Source organism: Paramormyrops kingsleyae, chromosome 24 (assembly GCF_048594095.1).
Source record: "Paramormyrops kingsleyae isolate MSU_618 chromosome 24, PKINGS_0.4, whole genome shotgun sequence".
In the NCBI taxonomy this organism is placed as follows: Eukaryota; Metazoa; Chordata; class Actinopteri; order Osteoglossiformes; family Mormyridae; genus Paramormyrops; species Paramormyrops kingsleyae.
The window spans coordinates 4,355,590-4,376,198 of record NC_132820.1 but is presented as its reverse complement, the minus strand read 5'-3'; the positions used below and the strand labels follow the sequence as shown (position 1 = coordinate 4,376,198).

The window sequence follows — 20,609 nt, the reverse complement described above, 5'->3', positions numbered from 1 at the left end:
TACTGCATAACTAAAAAGGTAAAAGAAGTCTCATATAAAATAACCCACAAAGTATAACCAGTCAAAACCCTTATATTTGAGCGATTTAAAGTAAATGTAAATGAAAATTGTGTCTTTTGCAATAGCAACCCAGAAACTCTACGACATTTATTTTGGTTTTGGCCCATTTTTAATACATTTCGGTCTGAACTACAAGCATATATTAAAAATGAATATAGTATAGATGTTATCTTTAAAGATGACTAGTTTTACTATGGATGAAAATAACATGGAAATAATATAAAAGGATCATTGATTTAATTATCATTTTGGCAAAATATTTCATACGCAAAAACAAATGGTCTGGGAAACACCCTGTATTAGAACAATTTAAAGTAGCGGTAAATATTTATCTTCAAACTATATCAAGGTTTAAAAACAGAAAAGCTATCCGGACATACTCTACGTTTAGTCTCTTGAATCTGTTTTTGTAACGTTCTGCTGATGTATTGTACTGTAATATGTACTCCTCACAACTTTTTATTTATTTTATATATTTATTTTTATTTTTTTATGTTTGTTTTTTCTTCTCTCTTTCTACCTTCATCTTCAATTTGTAACTGTTAAGGACCCTGGGTCTTAGGGCCTCGCTCTTGTCTCAAACATGTTTGCCTCATTATTTCATATCTTTTTTATCTTTTATTATTTTATATCATTATTCATTTTTAAATTATTTTAATTTACTTTATTTTGATTATATATTTCTTCAGACCTTTTTTTTTTTTGCTTTATTCTAATTACTGTCTTTGTATTTCTACTTTTGGATTTTTTGTTGTATGTTTTTTTTGCTTGACACCACCTGCACCAAAAGAAAAATCCTTTTACTGTACTTCTATGTACTTGGCGAATACAATTCTGATTTCCTTTCCCTTCGAGTAGTACACGAGAATAAATATACATTTTTTAAATACCCAGATAAAAGACAACCTATTGTACTGATTAAAACAGACACGTGTTCTAACTACCTGTACTTAATAAATAGAATTTATGTTGAATGACAGTTATCTATTAGCTAAATCCAAATAATGCCTGACGTTACCGGGATCTACAATTTTTTGATTCAAGTTAGAAATGGGCAAGCATGTGCCCTGTAACCCCGCCTTTTCCGGGTATATGGACCAGGCCCGGAAGTCACGTCACAGTGCAATTGCGCGGCTATTCAAAGCTGGACCGCTATCCAAGGCGCTCAGAGGCTCTGTCTACCTGAAGTCTTTTAAAAATATTAATTGTTCTTCTTTCTGTTTTGTACTTTATTTATTTATTTATTTATTTATTTTTTTACATAAACTACAATGGCGACCCCCCCAAAGAGAATGTGTTTCAGTCCGGTACTTGACAACAGTTTTGAAAAGAGGATTAAGAAAATTTCTATTGAGGGAAATATAGGTGAGTATAGTATTGACAGTTTCTTTTTTAAAATTGTTGTTAGCTGGCCGGTCAGTACTGCATGTGAAATTGTACAGAAAAATCTAGAACTGATTCGAATTAGAAGATTTTATTATAATAACCTGTGACATTGGGTGAGTGCGGCATATAAATGGACTGACTTCCGTAGTTTGCTAAGAATTTTGCTTTAAATTTTTATTTCCTTAGAAGAGCCGATTTACGAGGTCATGCAAATTTAAGTCAGAGCTAATTTAAATTTGCAAGCCCAGAATTTTGGTTAGAAGTAAATTGACGTTGAAAGGTTCTTCGTTTCTTGGCGCCAAAATCATGAACCGGTCCCTTGCTCCATATGCCGTCATGCCTATCAACTGAATTCTTAAGTGTCGTCGGGTAAAATGCAAAATATTGTTGCAAGGTGCAACAACTCAATCTCGTTTCTTTACAGTATTATGTATTTTTTTTTCCTTTTGCAGCTTGTGGAAAGTCGACGTTTGTGCGTATGTTAGAAATGGAGTCTGAAGACTGGGAGGTCATACCGGAACCAATCGGCAGGTGGTGCAACGTTCAGAACACGGAGAATGAGTTCGAGGTGGGGAGATTGCATATTACGACCCCTACAAATAAAATTGCCGTTTTACATCATGATTCTTATTGCTTGAGAAAATTGGGGGCTTTTCTCCATTTTTTTTTTTACTCTTTTCCTTCTCTTATGCCTTCAAGGAGTTGACCACCTCTCAGAAGAGTGGCGGAAACCTTCTGCAAATGATGTACGATAAGCCCAGCCGTTGGTCCTACACCTTCCAGAGTTATGCGTGTGTGAGCCGTGTGCGCTCCCAACTTCAGAAACCCTCTATTAAGCTGCAGCAGGCAGAGAAACCGATCCAGTTTCTTGAGCGTTCTGTCTACAGTGACCGGTGAGTGATCGTTGCAGTCTAACAGTGATTACTTATCAGAGTTGGCTAGTTCAGGTTTTATAGTTAAAGTTCAGACCAAGATCTTGTTTCAGCCACCCAGCTGAGTGCTCTGTGACTGGCTCTTTATACTCAAATGGTTGGTTTGAAACAAAATCTTGGTCTGGATTTTTTTACTCTCTGGACCTGAATTACCCACCTCTGTTACAAATGCACTGTACAGTAAGAGGTGGGGGGTTCAGCTCCAGAAGTTCAAAATCCAGACCAAGATTCTGTTTCAACAAAACATTTGTGTATAACGAGTACTTAGCTGATTGATTGGAACAAAATCTTGGTGTTGATTTTTACTTTCTGGACCTGAACTATCCTCCCCTATGTACATTATATTAGGTTAATCTTTTTTTTTCTTGAAGGTATGTCTTTGCATCCAACTTGTTTGAGTCTGGAGAGATGAATGAAACCGAATGGGCAATATACCAGGACTGGCACAGCTGGCTTCTGTCACAGTTTGAATCAAAGATTGAGCTTGACGCCATCATCTATATGAGAGCTGATCCAGAGGTGAGCTGGTGCCCAGATAACCTGTATGTTTTTGTTTATTGTATAATTTTTTTAATGGTAGGTGGAGAATATTAACTTGTTCAGAAAGCAATGAAAATAGCAAGATGGTGCAGAACTGTGGCCTAAAGTTGACATTTGAAAATGCACAACATGGTCTAACCCATACTACAAATGCCAAAAATTCATAGTAATTTAGCATTATAGATATTTTGGTAGTCTGTATAATGAGCTCTTGTCTCAAACTTGTGGTGACTTTTCAGATGTATTATACTGAAGTTAACTTTTGCAGCAGTTGCGGTTTCCAAATGCTGCCAATTGTATTCAGTAAAATATGGCTGTTTCAGTTAAAGTTGCATATATGGCCAGAGAACTGATAGCGAAGGTGTTTGTGGTTTGTTAGAGGTGTATGCAGCGTCTGCATCTGCGGGGACGAGAGGAGGAACAGGGAATCCCTCTAGAGTATCTGGAAAAGCTGCATTACAAGCATGAGTCCTGGCTGTACCACCGCAACATCTGGTGAGAGCTCCCCCACACGCATACATGAATAGTCCTTAGGGGAATAGTGCACCCTATCGAGATGACAATGCCTTTAACCCACTCTGCTTCCACGCAGCGTGGAGTTCGAGTACCTGAAGGACCTCCCCGTACTTGTGCTCGATGTGAACGATGATTTCAAACACGACAAAATCAAACGAGCAGAAGTTGTGGACAAGGTCAATATCGCACCTGCATTTCATTGTTCATAATTAAATTACATTTGCTCAGCCGGCTGGTTTAGAATAAGCTGAGTTTACAGTGTGGATACATCTGCGTTCTGTTACATCTCTGTACAGGTGAAGGAGTTCCTGAGCACGCTGTGATAGCTGGTGTGCACCTTCTCCTGATGGGTGCATTCCCTCTGCTTGCCGGAGATCCACGCTGTCCGCTCTGCAGGAAATAGACATACAGAAGATCATGCAACACAAGGACCTTCTCCCAACAACAGCTCTTAAATATTTTTTGTTTTATTGCAATGGATGTTGTATATTTTAATGCCATTTTACATAATTTATAAGTGTGTGTGTTTGGGTTTTATACATGATTTAAAATTTTGTAAATTGTAATTTTTTTATAGTTGATCCAAGAGAAATTCACTGACATGTGCATTGAGACACACACCTGAGATATGTATGGGGTGTGTTTGTGTACTTGGTGTTTCCTGTGGATCAAGAGATGGTGGGGTGGGGTTGTATTACTGGAAAATACAGACATCAGACCATTGTTGTACATATATTTTTTTATTTTGCTTGATGATGGCATGTTCCTTCACTGTCAATGGAGGTAAGCAGTTATATCAGATATATCAAATTATATATTTTTTTTTACAGTGACAGTTATAACTACTTTGTTTTTAATGGTTGCCCATCTCCAGTGCTTCACGTGGTATGACAACTGGCTAACTGCACTCCATGTAGCCCGTGTGCCTGCTCTGTTTCCATCTACATTGATGGCAGATGCCCTTAGCCAGAGCGACTTGCATAAATGCTTGGAAGTCTCAGTGACCTGTTTAACTACCTTGTCTGTCTTTTCCTTGGAAAAACTTAAGTAAGCTCATCATATTAGAGCCTTATAACAGTGTCTGCTAAATGATAATGTAATATAGTCTGACAGTGACAGCCAATTGAATTCTGTAATGTGGGGACAGGAATCAAGCTTCCAGTGTGAGCCACCAAGACCTTGGTTTAGATGATTGTTTTTTTTGGTGTGGCCGGCCACCATGGAGAAACGTTATCAGCGGAAACACTGCACATACAGTGTATTGACATGATGCAGAATGTCCACGTGCTTTACATGACTTGTTTACAACAGCGTGCATGTATTCCAAAACAGTCCTTGAGTAAAAGCAAACAATGGATTTGACTTTCCCAGCTGGATGAGTATAAATGCACAGAGTCTTGCATTTCTGGAGCACTTGAATTGATGGTATATGAGTTATTTAAAGTATAGCCCAGTATACGGCATGGTGTCCCAAACAGTCTAAGAAAGTAATGGCACACTTATGATATCTTAATCATCAGAAATGGTCTTTTTCCCAGTGGACTGGGTTCACCTGTTAGTCATACTTGAGATACAGTTCTGTGCGATGGATTAATCATGTCTGAATCCTCAACCAAGATGACTTGCTCATGTCTGAATCTTCCCTTTGAATTTAAAGGTAATGTTGGAAGGGGTGAGGCTTGGTATTATTGGCGACTGGAAGTCTCTCTTCTCCTAATTCAGGGCTCTTCAAATCTGGACCTTGATTGCAAGGTCCAGGCCTTGTTTTCAGTTCTCCCAGGTAGTCAGGTTAATAATTTCTGATTCTGATTGGCCAGAGGCTTCACGCCTGACTCAGGTAAAGGAAGGCTGGAAAACCAGCAGTGCTTTGACCTTGAGGACCATGATTTAAATAGCTCTGTCCTAATAGTTGTAAGGGTGCTATGTAAGGCCATTTTGGATTGGGGCTTTATAGGATTGAAGTTTGGAGACCCCCAGATGAAAACATTTTTGTCTACTAAATTAAATGAACAGTTGCTCTACATATAAAGGTTCTTTTTTTGAACAATAAAGTGCCTTTGTTGCATTTTTTCTGAAGGGTTAGTATTTTCATAATTTGGGTCTTACCTCAAATTGCACCTAAGACCTGAGATCTTGCTGCATTGTTTTACTACTATGGTGGGTAGGGTTTGCTTTATCTGCCATTGTTTTTGAGGCCTTGTTTCTCAGTGTGAACAGACGTTCCTGAATTCCTACAGAGGCCTTTAAAACCTGGTCCAATCAAACCTGGTTCTGTTTAGCAAAGGGCTGTGTATTATCTGTGGGCATGGGATGTCTGTTTCCCTGACAAAGATGGCCATGCAAACAAACGTTAAGGAACGTGGCCTGATAATCCTAAGTCTCATACTTAGGGTACTAACTTTGGGGAAAATGCTAATTTCATCCATCGTCCAACTCACTTATCCTACTGGGTCATGGGGGGTCCAGAGCCTATCCTGGAAGCAATGGGCATGAGGCAGGAAACAACCCTGGATGAAGGGCCAGCCCATTTCAGGGCACACTCACACACCATTCACTCACACAAGCATACCTATGGGCAATTTAGCTTCAGCATGTCTTTGGACTGGGGGGGGAAACTGGAGTAGCTGGAGGAAACCCCACGACGACACGGGGGGAACATGCAAACTCCACACACATGTGACCCAGGCGGAGACTCGAACCCACGTCCCAGAGGTGCGAGGCAACAGTGCTAACCATTGCACCACCGTGCCGCCCATGCTAGTTTCCTTTAACCATAAAATGAATGTGACATGGTGCTGTAGTTTCAGTGTAAGTGAAGAAAGGGGTTTCATCAAAAGTGTGGCAATCGAACTAAATAAAAGCGGTAAGTCTTTCACAGTCTTGTTCATACCTCAAATGACTGTTTCCTTACTGCTCTTGGAGTACAAGTAAGAAACTGAATAGTCTATGTATTGAAATACCCCTTTATATCTGAGTTGTGTGTGAATGAAACACTTCTGTCGATTATCCAGAGCTTGGAGTGTTATTAATATAAACCAATAAGAGAGCCAAATTAAAAAGATGTATTGGGACTAATCACTAGAATACCGAGCTGAATAGGAATCTGCTGAATTTTTAGGGATATTCGCCTCTCTTTTTTTCAGATTGATTTCTAGTTGGGAGATGATTTATTTTTAAATATTTTAATGGTTACTTCATACCGTAAGAAACAGACAAGATTTACCCAGCCGGCTTGCAGTTGGGTCGAATGAGGACACCAGGCTGCAGTTTGCAGTACTGCGGTGCGGCGAAGCAGGGCTATCTGGACTTATCGCTAGACAGACGCTTTTGGGTGCTTTATAATAGCGAGAGGACGATTATAAAACGTGTCTTCTGTCAGGAGAACTACATTTCCCATTGATTACGATATCTGCGGTTGTTCCTGCTCTCTAATCTGCTACGTCTCACCCCGCCTGTCCGGTCAGTTGCGCACTTTGATCATTCCATTACAAAAATACGAAACCCAGATATGATTACTCCATATAATATTAAGTGTCAGCAGGCATGTAAGATAAACTCAGTAAAATTTCAGAAAGTAAATAAGCTCCCGACTAGATATACTGCCGCATATACACATTTTAGAAAAAGGAGTTTTAATGCGATATTTTTATTTTGTCACTACTGAAATATTAAAGACGTTACATATATAATAAACCCAAACGGACCTTTAATGCATTTCTTTAAAAAATACATATAAGGGACTGTGTGGGCGGGAAATATGTGACAGACGTGTGATTGCCCAATCGTTTCTGAGATATTCTGTTTCCTGGCGTTAATCGCAAAGCAACCCAAGAAATACTGGTAAACCAAACTTGACGTTGCGGGTGCACGTTGACGGACATGGGTTACATCCAATCAGTATTGGCTTTTCTCTACCGTCATCCAATAGTCTTTATGTTCTAGAAATAGAGGCGGAGTTTCTTTCCCTGAAACTGTACGTAATGGTTAGGTTGTTAGAAAGTTAATGGCTGGGGGAAAGGGATCCTGTTCTTGCTTCAGGAGAGTTTCTGGATTTTCTGAAGTAATACTCTAAAAACAGTACATCCCCAAAGGAAGTTTAGAAGCATAATACCTAAGTTGAAATACATATTATTTAAGGAAGTATGCAGAATGCTGTAGCCGGGACAGCAATGTTGACGGACGGCTTCGAGGACGAGATTGACTCGGTGACTCCGCGCTCCCCTGCGGTAGGGATGGGGGTAGGAGCCACACCAGGAGCTGGACTCGGGGGCCTAGGGATCGGTGTCGGCGGAAAGAAAGTCCGCTTGTTTGGCGAGGCCGGTGGGCCTACCGCAGACAGACTGGATTTTAAGCTCGCTGCGGCTGCAGTGCTCTCCTCCGGCCCGGGATCCGGCAGCGACGAAGACGAGGTTTCTGAGGTAAACTAGCTCGCTAGCTAGCTAAATCCCATCTAACCCCTCCCTCTTTAAAACGATACAAAAATACACGTCGTTTATTACCGTAAATGTTTCCTTCTGCAGCCGTATTTGGGTGATCGCACGATTTCCTCGATGTAAGGGCACACCGATGTATTTGCAACTATACGGTATAATACTGTAATTCGCGAAGTCTGTGATTAAGGCCTAACCGTGGGGACGAGCGGCTGCAGTGCCCTCGTATGAGCAAGTTTCCCCAGATTTCGCACGGTAGTCGGCTGACAAGCGTCTTTTCGGGATTAAAAGACGTCGGTTGCCGCACGTTGTAACAACCATAAGTAGTATTTTACCCCGCGAACAGCGCTTGGTGTTTTATGCTATCCCCCCCACCCCCCCCAACACCACCACCACCACCACCACCACATCTTAATTTTGCTGAACGCTGATGTTATAATCTGTCCGGTGTGCCTAAATAAATGTTATTTGTTCCCTGTCACCGGTCTCTGGAGGACTACCAAATTGACTTGTGGGTCTTAGGGCCTCGCAGATGATATTATTTCTGAAAAGCAGAATACTCATGTGTCCGATTCCCCTGTCTGCGCCTTGCAGTTTTTTGTCCACTTTAAGCCAATAACCAGGATAGATAATCTGTCCTCTTGACAGCTACACGATTTCTGCTCGGCCCGTTCTTCTTCGCCTTCCAGTGCACCAGTCGGCATGTCAACGGTCTCGACTTTGACACCCACACGGGCGAACACGAACCGATCCTCCTGTAAAGCCAGTCGAGCGGATCCAGTCATACCCTCAAGTTACCGCACCTGTTGACATGATGTTAATACTCGCATAAATCGGCATGGTTGGCTTATTTTGCCCCGATCACGTGTTGATCGCATGTATATTGCGTGTATGCCCCAGAACACCTTGCAAGGGAGGAAAAAAATGCATCAATGTATAGCATCGCGGCACCAGAGCTCATACTATAAAAATCCTCATTCACCCTCGCTTAGGGATCTGAGGCAGGGGAATGGCGATTTCCATTCGAAGTGTCACTTACGGATAAATAATTAATGGCTGGAATTCAAACGCCCATCATCACGGAGGGTGTGTGTGTGTGTGTCTTTCTCTTCTGCACGGCGAACAAGGGGGACTTACGGCGTGGCGTGTTTTACGGAATGTCCTGTCCTACCCACCTCAGAGCACCGCACAACATCTGCATCATGTCTTTGCGCCTGACACTTCAGTCAGTTGATCAGAAGTAATCAATTGTAATCATTTATGGTCATTGCCGTACTTGGTTTCATCCTAATTTGGATGTAATATCTGGGAATTTGGTACTACGTTATGAAATCTGAATTGTCATGTGGTATTTTAAAATTTAGGTTTCGATGGAATGTTTTCATGGCGATTATCACGGCAAGCTCACCCCTAAGTCTCTAATCTCATGTTTCAAATTCTATCACAGAATATCGAGCAAAGTCTTTATTCACTGTGTAAATTCCACAAATAATGATATGGGAGTCAGAGGTCAGACATTGTGGTTCAGAAATTTCATGGAACAAGATCGTGAAGAGGCATCATGATATCCATCCATCCATCCATCCATTTTCTATACCCCCTTGAAACAAAATTCTATCTGCAGTCAGAAACAAGGTTTTGGTAAGTCTAAGTCTGGCCTAAGAATTACTACAGAGCGGTCTGTAACTGTTGATGTTTAAATGTTTTCCTATATCTGCAGGACATGGGTGCGTTATTTGCCGTGCATGTAGGTCTGTGGTCTGCTGCATTTCTGCGGCACTCAAGCAGCACTGTCAGGTTGTTGAGGGTGGAGCAGCTGAAGTAGTGGGTGCAGCTCTGCTGCTGGCTTCAGGTGCATAATCCACACACTGCTGCTGTGTCCACAGCACACTGGGGCACAGAGGAAGGTCTGAAAGTGATTCCACACTTAAGTGATGCTCCTTGAGCAGATTACGCGTAGCATAAGCTTTTAGAGAATCAGCATTTCGGCCTGGGGTTTTAATCTTGTCACGGGGACAGAGAGCCGAAACGCCAGTGATACGACTGTTTAAAAGGGCTCCCGTGTGTCTACTCTGTGTACATGACAAACGGAAAGTAACTCTGTGTAAATCAGCCCTGCGCTGCCCTCCTTCCTACGTTCTGCAGTGCAGTCTGCTCTCAGTCTTCCGTAGATTTATTTTTCATATTAAAATTAACTCCTTGATTATGAAACGTTTTCATTACACAGGATTCCTTGAGCAATGAGGAGGAGATAACTGATAGAGTTGTTATATTTTTCTCCCAGGAAGCTTTTCAAAATCTTTATTTTGAACAAGTAACCGATAGTAAAATGTGTGCTTTCTACACATTGTCTACACATTGTCTACACATTGTCTACACATTGTATTATTTTATGGAAGTCATCTACTGTACATACTGTTCTTATTTTAATAGCAAGAGAGTCTCAGCACTTTGGATTTTTTTTTTCCTGATGGTAAAGTCTAGGGCGTTTAACAGGCTTGCTGATGGAGGTAAAATAAAACTGCTTAAGAGAATTTTATTATGAAGCATGGCTGAAATCCTGTCTGATTCAGAACCTTCTGAACAATGTTTTTACGCCCTTTGGAACAGTCAGTGCGAAGCCTTTTGTGTGGATGATGGTGAAATGCTCTTCGGGGGGGTTATATGGACCTGCCAGATACCAGTGGTGGTCCTTATGGCAGCAAGAAGAAAACAGAAAATGCTTATTTAGTACTTACTAGAATTTCTAATCTTCATTTGTGGTGTTCTCCTTAAAAACAAGGAAGTCTTATATGTTTATGCCTCTAAGTGAGCGAGATCCTCTGAAGAGGTTCTGTGAAAATGTCCACTGGCAGTGTAGTATTTAACTTGGTGTCCACATATCTGGGAAGGCTGAATCCAGCATCTCCTGGGCCCTAGAACCCCTCTGACCACTTGCGTCTCTCTCTGGTTGGTTTGGGCAGCAGTGGTCACGCTTACATAAGGTTTACCTCCGTAGGATTTCGCAGGGGTGCTGGGTGAAAGTTCAGCTGTTGGCGCGTTAGGGTGTAGGTGTAGGAGTGTGCCCACAGCACCGGCCACGTAGCAAAAGGCGGAACAGCAGGAGAGTGGGTACAGGGTCTGAGCAATTATTCCCACCCCCAAGAAGCACAGCTTTGAAATAGAACTCTGGTAACTGTGTTTGATAGCGAGGTCTAGCGTTTAGTGAATATGCACCTTAGGTTGTGAAGTAATGGCAGGGAGATTGGACCTGGCGGGGCGAGAGACGGCGGCGTGGATTCTGAGTGTCCTCACGGCTTGCATCCTCTTGGATCGTTCTGCCGGAACACGGTGCTTTTCTCAGCCAAGAGGATTCCCTTTGCCTCCCAGCACCAGGACTGTTTATGAATTTAGATCTTGCTTTCTGGGAACTTTTAAGGTCACGCTCGTACTGTTTGGTGCTTTATGTGTTGAGAGAATTCAATATCCCAATTTTATTTCTACAAATAAAACAAAAAATAGATTGTAAATGTGTATGATTTTAAAAAAAGAAAATCAGTTGTACAGAAAGTGTGAAACAATAATGAATATGTGATATTTAATGATGTGCCTTTAGATGGATTTCTTGTGCGTTTTTATTAAAAATGGAAGCATAAGGAACATAGCCCAGCTTCATACTTTTGAATGATTCTTGATCCTTTTATTCATTGTTCCAGTTTTACAATGCAGTCTGTCCTAAAACTGCCCCATGAAGTGAAGCATCTTCAGTTCTATTGCTGCACTTTACTGCCTAATTTTGAGCCTTTTTTCATTTATTCGAAATTGTGTGTGCGTTCCATCATCGCAGTTTCCAACCTATGTTATGCTGCACATCTGACGATTCATGAAAACCAGCCTTTGAAATTTTATGTATTTAGTACTTTTGAGTGATGCATTTCAAAGTTTCAAGTTTCAAATCTTTATTGTCACATCATGTTACTGGTACAGTACATATGAGTGAAATTCTTGTGTGCTAGCTTCACAAGCAATAGTGGTGTGCAAAATCTATATATATATATATATATATATATATAAAAAGAAAGATAAAAAAAAAAAGATAAGTACAAGATATACATATATAATATAATATTAGACGCATGAATGTTGTGCAAAGAGCAGTTATGTGCAATATGAAGTGCATAATTGACATGGAGTCGATAAAGTGGCAGTGGGGGTTTTTTTTTTTTTTTTTCCTTTCCTTCTTTCTTCCCTTCCTTTCCTTCCCTTTCCTTTCCTCTCTTTTCCTTTCTCCTCCCTTTTTCTCTTCCATTCCATTCCATTTCTCATTGAGGCGCTTGTTCAAAGCCTGCCGTTCGGCTGTTAAGGCAGCATTAAGATGGTCCTGTGTCTCGCCCTTATGCACAATCGAGAGGCGCATTACCTCATTTTCCAAACACCACATCCATTAAAATAAACAAGCGAATATACAAGCGTTTTGCGGAACGAAGCCAGAACATCTTTGTCGGTGATGAATAAAACGGAAGTCTACAGAAAAAGGTAGAGTGGAGATTTTTGAGCGAATTAAAAATTAAAACCTTTGCGAGGATGATTTGTCCATCGTGATATACGTTCACTTTTCATTTTGCTCAGCTGACAAGCTTGTCCGGTACATTACTAATTTATATAGCTATGTGCTTCACCGACCTTTTCTTCGCCTGTGCCAGTCCTGAATCGCTGCTGGGGTCCTGTTATACCACCTTCTTATATATGGCTGCTGGGATTGGAATTTTATTTCATTCCTTCAAAGATCCTGACTAACTGGGTACTGCTGCGTGGTTGAAAATGTGTTGGGGTCCACTGCAAAAAAGCATGCTGTGGCCTGGGGTTTGGCGAGTGGACCAGTGAACCCGTTCAGGCCAGAAGGACACAAGCGGAGGCCATTGAGCACCGTGACAGCTGGAGTCTGTTCGTGGGGATCCATCATGCTTTTATCCTGTTTTTTTTCACACCTACACCTGAGCTCTGAGCTGCTGGCAAGTCCTGTATCGCTTTTTCCAGTGACGACCTTTATGTGAAGAGGACCTCAGAAATAAAAGGAATATTCTTCTCTCAGCTTGTTTGTTCAGTGGAACCTGATCTTAGTTTGCAGTGAAGGTTCCTGTTCTTTAGTGTCTGAACCTGAACGTCAAGTGGGACTTACCCCGTCTCAGTGCAGAGTTCAGGTCATCCTTACGCTTTCGTGTTTTTAGATCAGAGTTCAGACTCCACCTTTGTTTTGAGAGGTCGGGTGTCTAGTCATTTGTGCAGCATAGAAACCTACTGATGCACCTATGTTGAAGCTTTGATTGATATATATTTGGGGGGGGGGGGGGGTCAGATTTCGGAATGACATTGACGTAATCTTGCATAGTTTTTGTTTTTTCCAGTGGAACACAAAAGGTCAATCTGCAGGCCAGATTTAATGATGAATTAAAAACATGACTATTAAACACTCATAGCCTGGTATTTTGAAACCTCTCTTGTCCTCCCCTATTGAAAACATTAAATGTCTTTAATTCTGGTGCTGCTCGCATTGAATATTGATTAAAGTTTAAATATCGACCTCGATTGACGCATTGGACTGATCTTGATTTATTTTTTTTAATGAATGATGGTATGTTACCAGTATGTTAATGGAAATGTGTGTCCTTGGAAGCCATATGAGCTAGGTCAGCTTCTTCTGCTTGTTCGAGCAGGCTGGCATAGGTGAGTGAGTGAACTTGTTGGCGTCCTTACGTCCTTTCTTTGTCTCTGTAAGCATCAGGGTAGTGACCTGGGGGGCGTGCTCAGATAGGAGTGCCCCGTGCCGGTGGGATAGAGTCCTTCTGCTAACGGATGCGCTGGCTCTTTCCTCCTCTCTAAACGGCTGCCTTTCATCAGGGAAAATTCCCTCCTTTATTATGGTCTTCCGATAAAATGTTTAAACATTAACTTTCCAAGTATGTCTCATATTTTAGGGAACCTTGTCAACTGTGTGTGTGTGTTGGACCACAAAATACATTTGTCTGCCTAATGTTAATCAGCTTTTTGTGCGAAAGTTGAAAGCAAAATAATGTTAGTTCCGGAGCTAAGCACTGTGATCTGTGGTAATATTATCCTGGTCATTCTGCTATTACTACTATAATATTACTCTAATATTACTGTCCTGTGAATTTGAGTATGTTTTGTACCATTTTTATTTCAAGTGTCTATTTTCTGGTTATTTTTTTTTTAATATAGATTTTAAGTTGTATCAGTGCAGTAGCTGAACATGCCTGGTGGTAGAAGGAAAATGGTACAATTTTAATTGAATTAGCTCCTCCCCAACTCTCAGTAACAGTCCAAGTATAAACAAGTTATGGGGAAACTCGCTGTGCCCACTGTAGTGTTGTGAGTATCTGTAGCTGAAGCAGAACTCGCCAGCCAGACTGCAGCATCTCATTATGCCTGGAGACAAAAAGATCCCTCTCTTCGGGGCCTAGCGTAGCGCGCTGTGGGTTTCCCCTGCGCGCTGGAGGAGATGAATGAGACCTTATTCGGAACGCAGTGCCTGCACGTTCAGCAGTGCCGAGCCACAGGTCGCTCCCACCCTTTAATCTGTCTCTGCATGGTTTTTGCATTTCACAACCACGCCGCCCCTATGATATCATCGCAGGCTGGGAGGCGGAGTCAGAGAAGCGAGGACCGGTGTGCGTTGACTGCTTGCCATGTTATGTGTGCGGTGTGTTTGTCTGTGTGGGTTCCTCCCGTTTCTCAGTTGGTGATAGGGGTGTTTAATCACACTGTTGGCTGCCGGGTCACGCTTGTGCCAGTTTCTCGCTGTTGATTATTCACATGGAAATTCACCACATGCTGCAGTGTGCTATAAGTGGTGTCTTGAGTATGGAAGGGTAAGGTCAGAGAAGGTCTACAAGGCTCACTGTTATGAAATAAATGTAGTAATGCTGCTTAATACGTTCCTTATGTTACTGAGAGTGTGAGGTGGGTGGGGTGGTCTGTGCAGCGGGAAGTATGTGGAAAATGTCTCCAAAGACCTACCCCATGAGTCTAGGAGGTGACCGTCCTGTCACCACTCTCTGTGCCATGTGACTCCGGGCCAAGTGAATATGAGCTCCCTCCAGCACATGAGCCAATGGTAAACGTCATCATGGCCACCGTAGCAATGACAGATCTTGCTGGAACGGGTTTTCACGCGCGGGGCTCAGTCGCGTCTCTCTCTTCCATAGAACTTGCATATTAGTCGCTCGCTGACTTGTCATAAATCGAAGCTGTCCATTTATGGGAAGGCTGGTGGTGATATCCGGTGAGAGAGGAGGGGTAGACGAGCGAGTCACTTTCGACTGTATGCGTCTCTCAGAAGCTGCATCTTTACACGGGATTCTAAATCCAGCTGTTTCTTATAAATACTGAAATTTAAGCCAATTTCTGAAGCATGGCTGCTTGTATTGCAGTGACGACGACTGCATTTCTGTTCCTTTAGCCTTAGCTAGTTGAACATATCTTAGGACCTTTTTTCTTGGGGGGGGGGGGGGGATTGGTCTGAATAGGGTGTACTGATTTGAAATCTCTACTCTTAGAATGTCATTAAAATTCATTTTAATCAATGCATTGCATTTCACTCACTTTTGCTTTAGATCATATCATTTTAAAAGGAATTGAGTTTTAACATTATTTAATTGATGTATATAACTATATTTGCCAAAAACGTGAAACAGGAAGCATTTTAAAGTGTGATCTTGCCATGTTGTATTGTGACTTCCTATAGTAAGCAGTCCCATGCATTAAAAACCTGAAAGTTGTTGAGCAGACCATCTCCCTAAAGTGATCACCTTAGGTTGCCTTTGTGTATTAGCAGGAAATACATGTGCAAGTGGTGTAACCTTTATTATTATACTGTTAAGTCGGATGAAAGTGCTTTAATAAAGCAGAAGCCATTATTTTATGATTCACTGACAAGGTGGTGCAGTGAACACTGGGAGATTTTTAGCTGGTTCTTGGCAGTTTTCCACTGGCACCAAGAACTGAGCCGTACCGCCAACTGATGGATTTCCATTGCAAGTTATCGGAGCCGTACCGTACCCATGCTGATCTAGCCCTGCTTACTAGCACATCGCGATTTATTTCATTGTGCATTCTCAGTAACTCAGAACATGAAAATTTCCAATCTCCCACTTAAAGTACTGCAGAGCAGCTGAACTGAATGGATTTGTAATGCAAATTTAAGCACATTTGCAAATTCCTCTAGCATTACATGCTAACATAAGATGGCGATTCTCTCAGACTTGCTACCGGTAATTAGCACATACTACATCATACTGTACACCATGTGAACAGTAAATAAGCACCTCACTATCGCTCTCCAAACCCGGCAACACCTTTACCGAGCCGACCCTTCTGCAGTGGAAACCCAAATCGAGCTGAAACCGTGCTGTAACTAGTCTCACCTCACGGTATGGCTCGGGTACGGCCTGGTTCCTGTATGCCAGTGGAAAAGCGCCAAAAGTGAAGCACAGGTTTAAGCCTTTGACGGTACCTCATGCTGACGGAAAAGGGTTTGCCTCTCAAACAGCTTTTCTCGAACCAGCCTCTGGTAGCACCAGCATGGCCTTTTGAAGGTGTTTCATTCCTCCATGCGTGTCCATCAGTGGCAGTCTGACCTTCCTGTCTTTAGTCATCCCTCCCTTCTCTTTGCTGCAACATCCTCTTTTCAGATGAGCAGCTGCCATCTTAAGGTATAAAAGTGTTTGTGAATCAGTCGTTCAAACAGGGTACCTGAATTTCCATGTAAAAAAAACTAGACTGCACACTCTAGAAACTTAGAATGTGTAACACACTAGAATGGCATATTCTAACACCGGTTCAGTGACTTATGTAGCCATTCCTGAGTGTTTTTTGACAGTAGACTACATCATGGTTTTTTTGTTGTTGTGTATATAGTGCTTATTTTGATTTTTTTTTTTTCCATTTTTTAAAAATAAGCATTTTGGCATTGTTTGGTCCAAAGGTTTCTAATGTCAAGGAACTGACATCTGTGATGTTTAGTCGTATGACCTTTTTATTCAACCTTTTTAGTACTTGAGTTGTTAAATATTTGGCTGCTTTCATTTATGCAAACCACTGGTAAAGAAATAGATGTATCTTGTTCCTGTTCGTGATCGGGCTTCAGAAAGTGCTGCTTTTCAGAGAACTGATCTGTTCCGTATTCGTTCTCGCTCCTGTTTGGTTATGGTTGCATCTCTGGGACTCAAATGGGCTGTATCAGCATTAAAACGACATTGAGACCCGCGTAGTGAAATATCCTTGGACACGTGCGAGCAATCTCTCACCAGGAACTAAAAGAATCTGTGGTGTTCTGATCCGTTCCTCTGATAAAGGTTATCGGAGATTGCAGTCGCGTTGGTTCTCGTTAAGGGGAGTCTCTGCTTTGCCTGTATGGAGAGGAAGCTCTCGGTGACCGTCTGCTGCCCGTGGAGCTCGGGGACAGATGGATACTGCAGTCTCCCATGCCTTTGGAGTGTCCGCAATGGCAGGTGCTGCCTCTGAAACCGCAGATAGAACAGAGAACCGAACGTTCGGCCTGTTTTCTTTTTACCAAGGGTATGTGCCAGGAGATAGCTCCAGGAATGAGGGGTGCTGAGATGTTGCGACTGGTGCCAACGTTTGCCTGGAGGTTCCTTTCTGGTGACCTTGACTTTGGACCTGTTCTCCAAGTCTCTTCTGCTGAGGTGGTTGTTCTGATACTAGCTGGACAGCCGTTACCTTGTGCTGACATCCATGCGGAGGAGGTCGTGACGTCAGTCCTGATGTGGGAGATGTTTGAGGGTGGGGTGGGTCTGCTGTCTTAGGCCTCAGCAAGGATAGGGGGTGCTGTCTTTGGGGAGTTTTGTTGAAAAGAGGGGGGGGGGGGGCGATAGCTATAGTGTAATCGATAAGTGTGGCACAGTTGCATTCCCCCCATGAAAAGGAGCTGCGATGCGACTCTTGACTCGATCCAAGCCCTTAAAGGTCTCCGGGTAGCTCGACGGCGAGCAGCATGTTGCGGTATGCTGCTCTGCGGCTCAGGGCTGTGTGGGGGTCGACGGAGGGGAGTGGCTGATCGGCTCGCATTAGCGCTAATACCGCCGGGGCTCAGGGCCTCGGCAATTCACAGCTGCTTGGGTCACATGACGGGGGAGAGGGGCAGGCTGCCTGTGAAATGGTGTCCCCGTGTCTCCGTCGCTCAGGGCTGGTTAGAATGTAGCAGGAGCTGACCGTACTGCCTAGCTGCTTAATGCTATTTGGTTATTAGCAACATGCTAACTTTTCTCCTGTTGTATTGATTGACTTGAGGCTTTCCTGTCCTCAAGCCATTTGCCTGAAACCCTTTTTTTTTTCTTTTACAAACAGAAGAGAGCTCTGAGTAATTATATTCCTTATGTGTGTTGCATTTGGTTCCTATATAGGCATTCAATGAATTTTATCGAGTTTAAAATTTAGGTGTATAAAGGTAATACATTTGTCATTGCATAATTTTTATTAGCAAACTGACTTTTGGCCTCACCAGCCACCATACTTCCCTTCCCCCCCAGATCTGCCGTCCTTTAGATCTAACTACTCTGCAACTGGCCATCGCTCGGCGTTCCCAGGTTGTGGTTCTGACTGGAATCCCATTAAACTCCGCCCCTCCCTCCCCCCTCTCAGGTTGAGTCTTTCATACTGGATCAGGAGGACCTTGACAACCCCATGCTGAAGACGGCCTCCGAGCTCCTGCTGTCCAGCGCAGCCGACGGCGCCGACCTGCGCACCGTCGACCCCGAGACGCAGGCCAGGCTGGAGGCCCTGCTGGAGGCCGCCGGTACGTTTCTGCACGAAAGACAAGAACGGTGAACTAGTGTCACAGCACATGTCATATGGTTGTTTTCTTGCTGTACTAGTTAAGGAATTGTCTCCCAGGCTGACATTATACAGCTCAATGGACAGATTGTCAAAGACCATTTAAATTCCCTCTTGACCCGAGTCTACCTAGAGAAATGTGTAACGCATGCCGATTCTTTGACACTGTGTTGAGTTACTTCTGTCACGTTTGTCCTGCTGTGAGCCTTAACTTAACTGTTGCTTGCCGTTAACGTGTGACATTTACCGCTTTAGAATGCGTTTGTCTTAACATTTACCTGTGTGTTATGTCAAAGCTTCGAGTCTGTGGGTAGTTTGCCGTAACGTTCTCCCGAAGTTCCATTCGGTTGTTCATACCTTCCTCCCAGCCTCAGTGAAGTTTGTGTCCATGAATAGACAAAGTTCTTTAAACCCCAAGGCATGTTACATAGCCAAAGAGCTGTGGCCCTTTCTTGATGAGAGAAGAATGTGACCTTTAATGTCACAGTAGCTTGTTTCTCTTCTGATTATACTCGTATTCAGTGTGAGGCTATATGTGGTGTTAATCAGCATTTTTCTGACCATGTTATCATAAGCTGAGGCACTCCTGTTTCCTGTTGATCTTTGTTTAATTTGTATTGAGAAGATGGTCCCATTGTGTGTATGAATTCCCAGTGTTGTCAAAGTCTGTCTGGCAGTGTAGCATATACTGTCCTAGATATGGTGCTGAGTTTCTGGAATTTTTAATGCAGTGCTTGGCGTTTAGTGAAGATTAGGGCTGCAGGATATCACATCGCGATTGTACAGCGCATGTGCAATAATCACCAGGGCTTCAGATGACGGACGTAAACATCTGTCCAGACGCCGGCTTTTTGGTACTATATGGACGTTTACTTAAGCCTACAATTTAGTAAGCAGATTAGCAGTGCACCTTAAATATTAATGAGATTCATTCTGTGATGTCCAAAGTCTTGTATTCCGTATACTTCTGCCAAATTCTAGTTTAATAAACCTTTCGGCCATTAAACTACAAAAAGAACCGCCTCACAACCAGCCTTTTCTTACCTTGTTTACCCACAATATCTCCCCTTTTTAAGGATGTTGTGGCTGCTGGGCTGCCCCTTTCTTTGCCAGCACTTCGGTGCTTCTCGCCTCCATGATTTACCAAAACGGTAGCATGTGTCTCGCTCCGCTAACTGAATTTTTTTGGGCGTTACAATATGCCTCTCATTAATATTTTAGGCACCCTACTAATCTGCTTGCGAAATTGTGGGTGCAAGTGAATGTCCGTGTAGTACTGAAAAGCCGGCATCCGGACAGATGTTTACACCCATCATCTGAAGCCCTGGTGATTATTGTGCATGCACCATATAATCGTGAAGTGATATCGCTGGGGATCACCTGCCCTGGCAGCATGTGAAAGACGCAGGCTTAAGTAGTCCATTGTAATGGCTGTATTGCTCACTGAGGCAGTTTGCTGCAGTAGTCCGGGTGAAGTAACTTGTCATAGCTACCCTCCCGTTAAGCAGAGTTCATATCGCATGCGGGAAAAGGCTTGGCTTGCACGTGTAAATTGTAATGTTGATGAATATCAGCTAGGTGTGTATGACTTAAGGCGCCTGACAGGAAAATCAGAAGTTCTTCCTGCACTGGACAGTTTTTTTTTATTTCCTTCGAAGGTCTTTAAAACAAATAAAGCCCTGAATGAATATTGAAACCGTCTGACATTTGTTACATTTTTACTAGCCACTCCAGTGTGAACGTAACACGTTTCCTTGGTTCTGTCCCCTTGCTGGATTTGTATTTGTGTAATGAAATTTCACCTTTGAGTGCCGTGTGGGGTGTTTGGTGCTAAGATGCGTTTTCTGGACACCGGAGAGCAGTCCAGCTTCTCCGCGTAATACACGCGGTGTCTTCG

The 20,609-nt window shown here is 42.7% G+C and overlaps 2 protein-coding genes across 10 annotated transcripts in view; both read left to right on the top strand.

The window, feature by feature from the left end:
• Positions 1–736: 736 nt before the first annotated feature.
• zgc:110540 (deoxynucleoside kinase) lies at positions 737–5,510 on the top strand. The gene is made up of 7 exons (XM_023823824.2): positions 737–1,425; positions 1,899–2,014; positions 2,146–2,339; positions 2,750–2,897; positions 3,298–3,413; positions 3,511–3,610; positions 3,731–5,510. The coding sequence occupies exons 1-7, from the start codon at positions 1,332–1,334 to the stop codon at positions 3,755–3,757; spliced, it is 795 nt and encodes a 264-aa protein (XP_023679592.2). The 5' UTR covers positions 737–1,331; the 3' UTR covers positions 3,758–5,510.
• Positions 5,511–7,412: 1,902 nt separating this feature from the next.
• The window catches only part of ankhd1 (ankyrin repeat and KH domain containing 1), a 30,298-nt gene continuing 17,101 nt past the window's right edge, over positions 7,413–20,609 (top strand). For all 9 annotated transcript variants that reach the window (XM_072706878.1, XM_072706877.1, XM_072706882.1 and 6 more), the window contains exons 1-2: positions 7,413–7,852; positions 18,521–18,674. In XM_072706878.1, coding sequence (XP_072562979.1) covers positions 7,577–7,852; positions 18,521–18,674 — 430 coding nt within the window. In that variant the 5' untranslated portion in view covers positions 7,413–7,576. The remainder of the gene's footprint in view (positions 7,853–18,520; positions 18,675–20,609) is intronic.

Excerpts from the sequence above, each read along its gene's own strand:
- zgc:110540 (XM_023823824.2), top strand. The coding sequence starts at position 1,332 with ATGGCGACCCCCCCAAAGAGAATGTGTTTCAGTCCGGTACTTGACAAC. Across the intron at positions 1,426-1,898 it reads TTCTATTGAGGGAAATATAG|CTTGTGGAAAGTCGACGTTT; the intron begins GTGAGTATAGTA and ends TTCCTTTTGCAG. Across the intron at positions 3,611-3,730 it reads GAGCAGAAGTTGTGGACAAG|GTGAAGGAGTTCCTGAGCAC; the intron begins GTCAATATCGCA and ends ATCTCTGTACAG.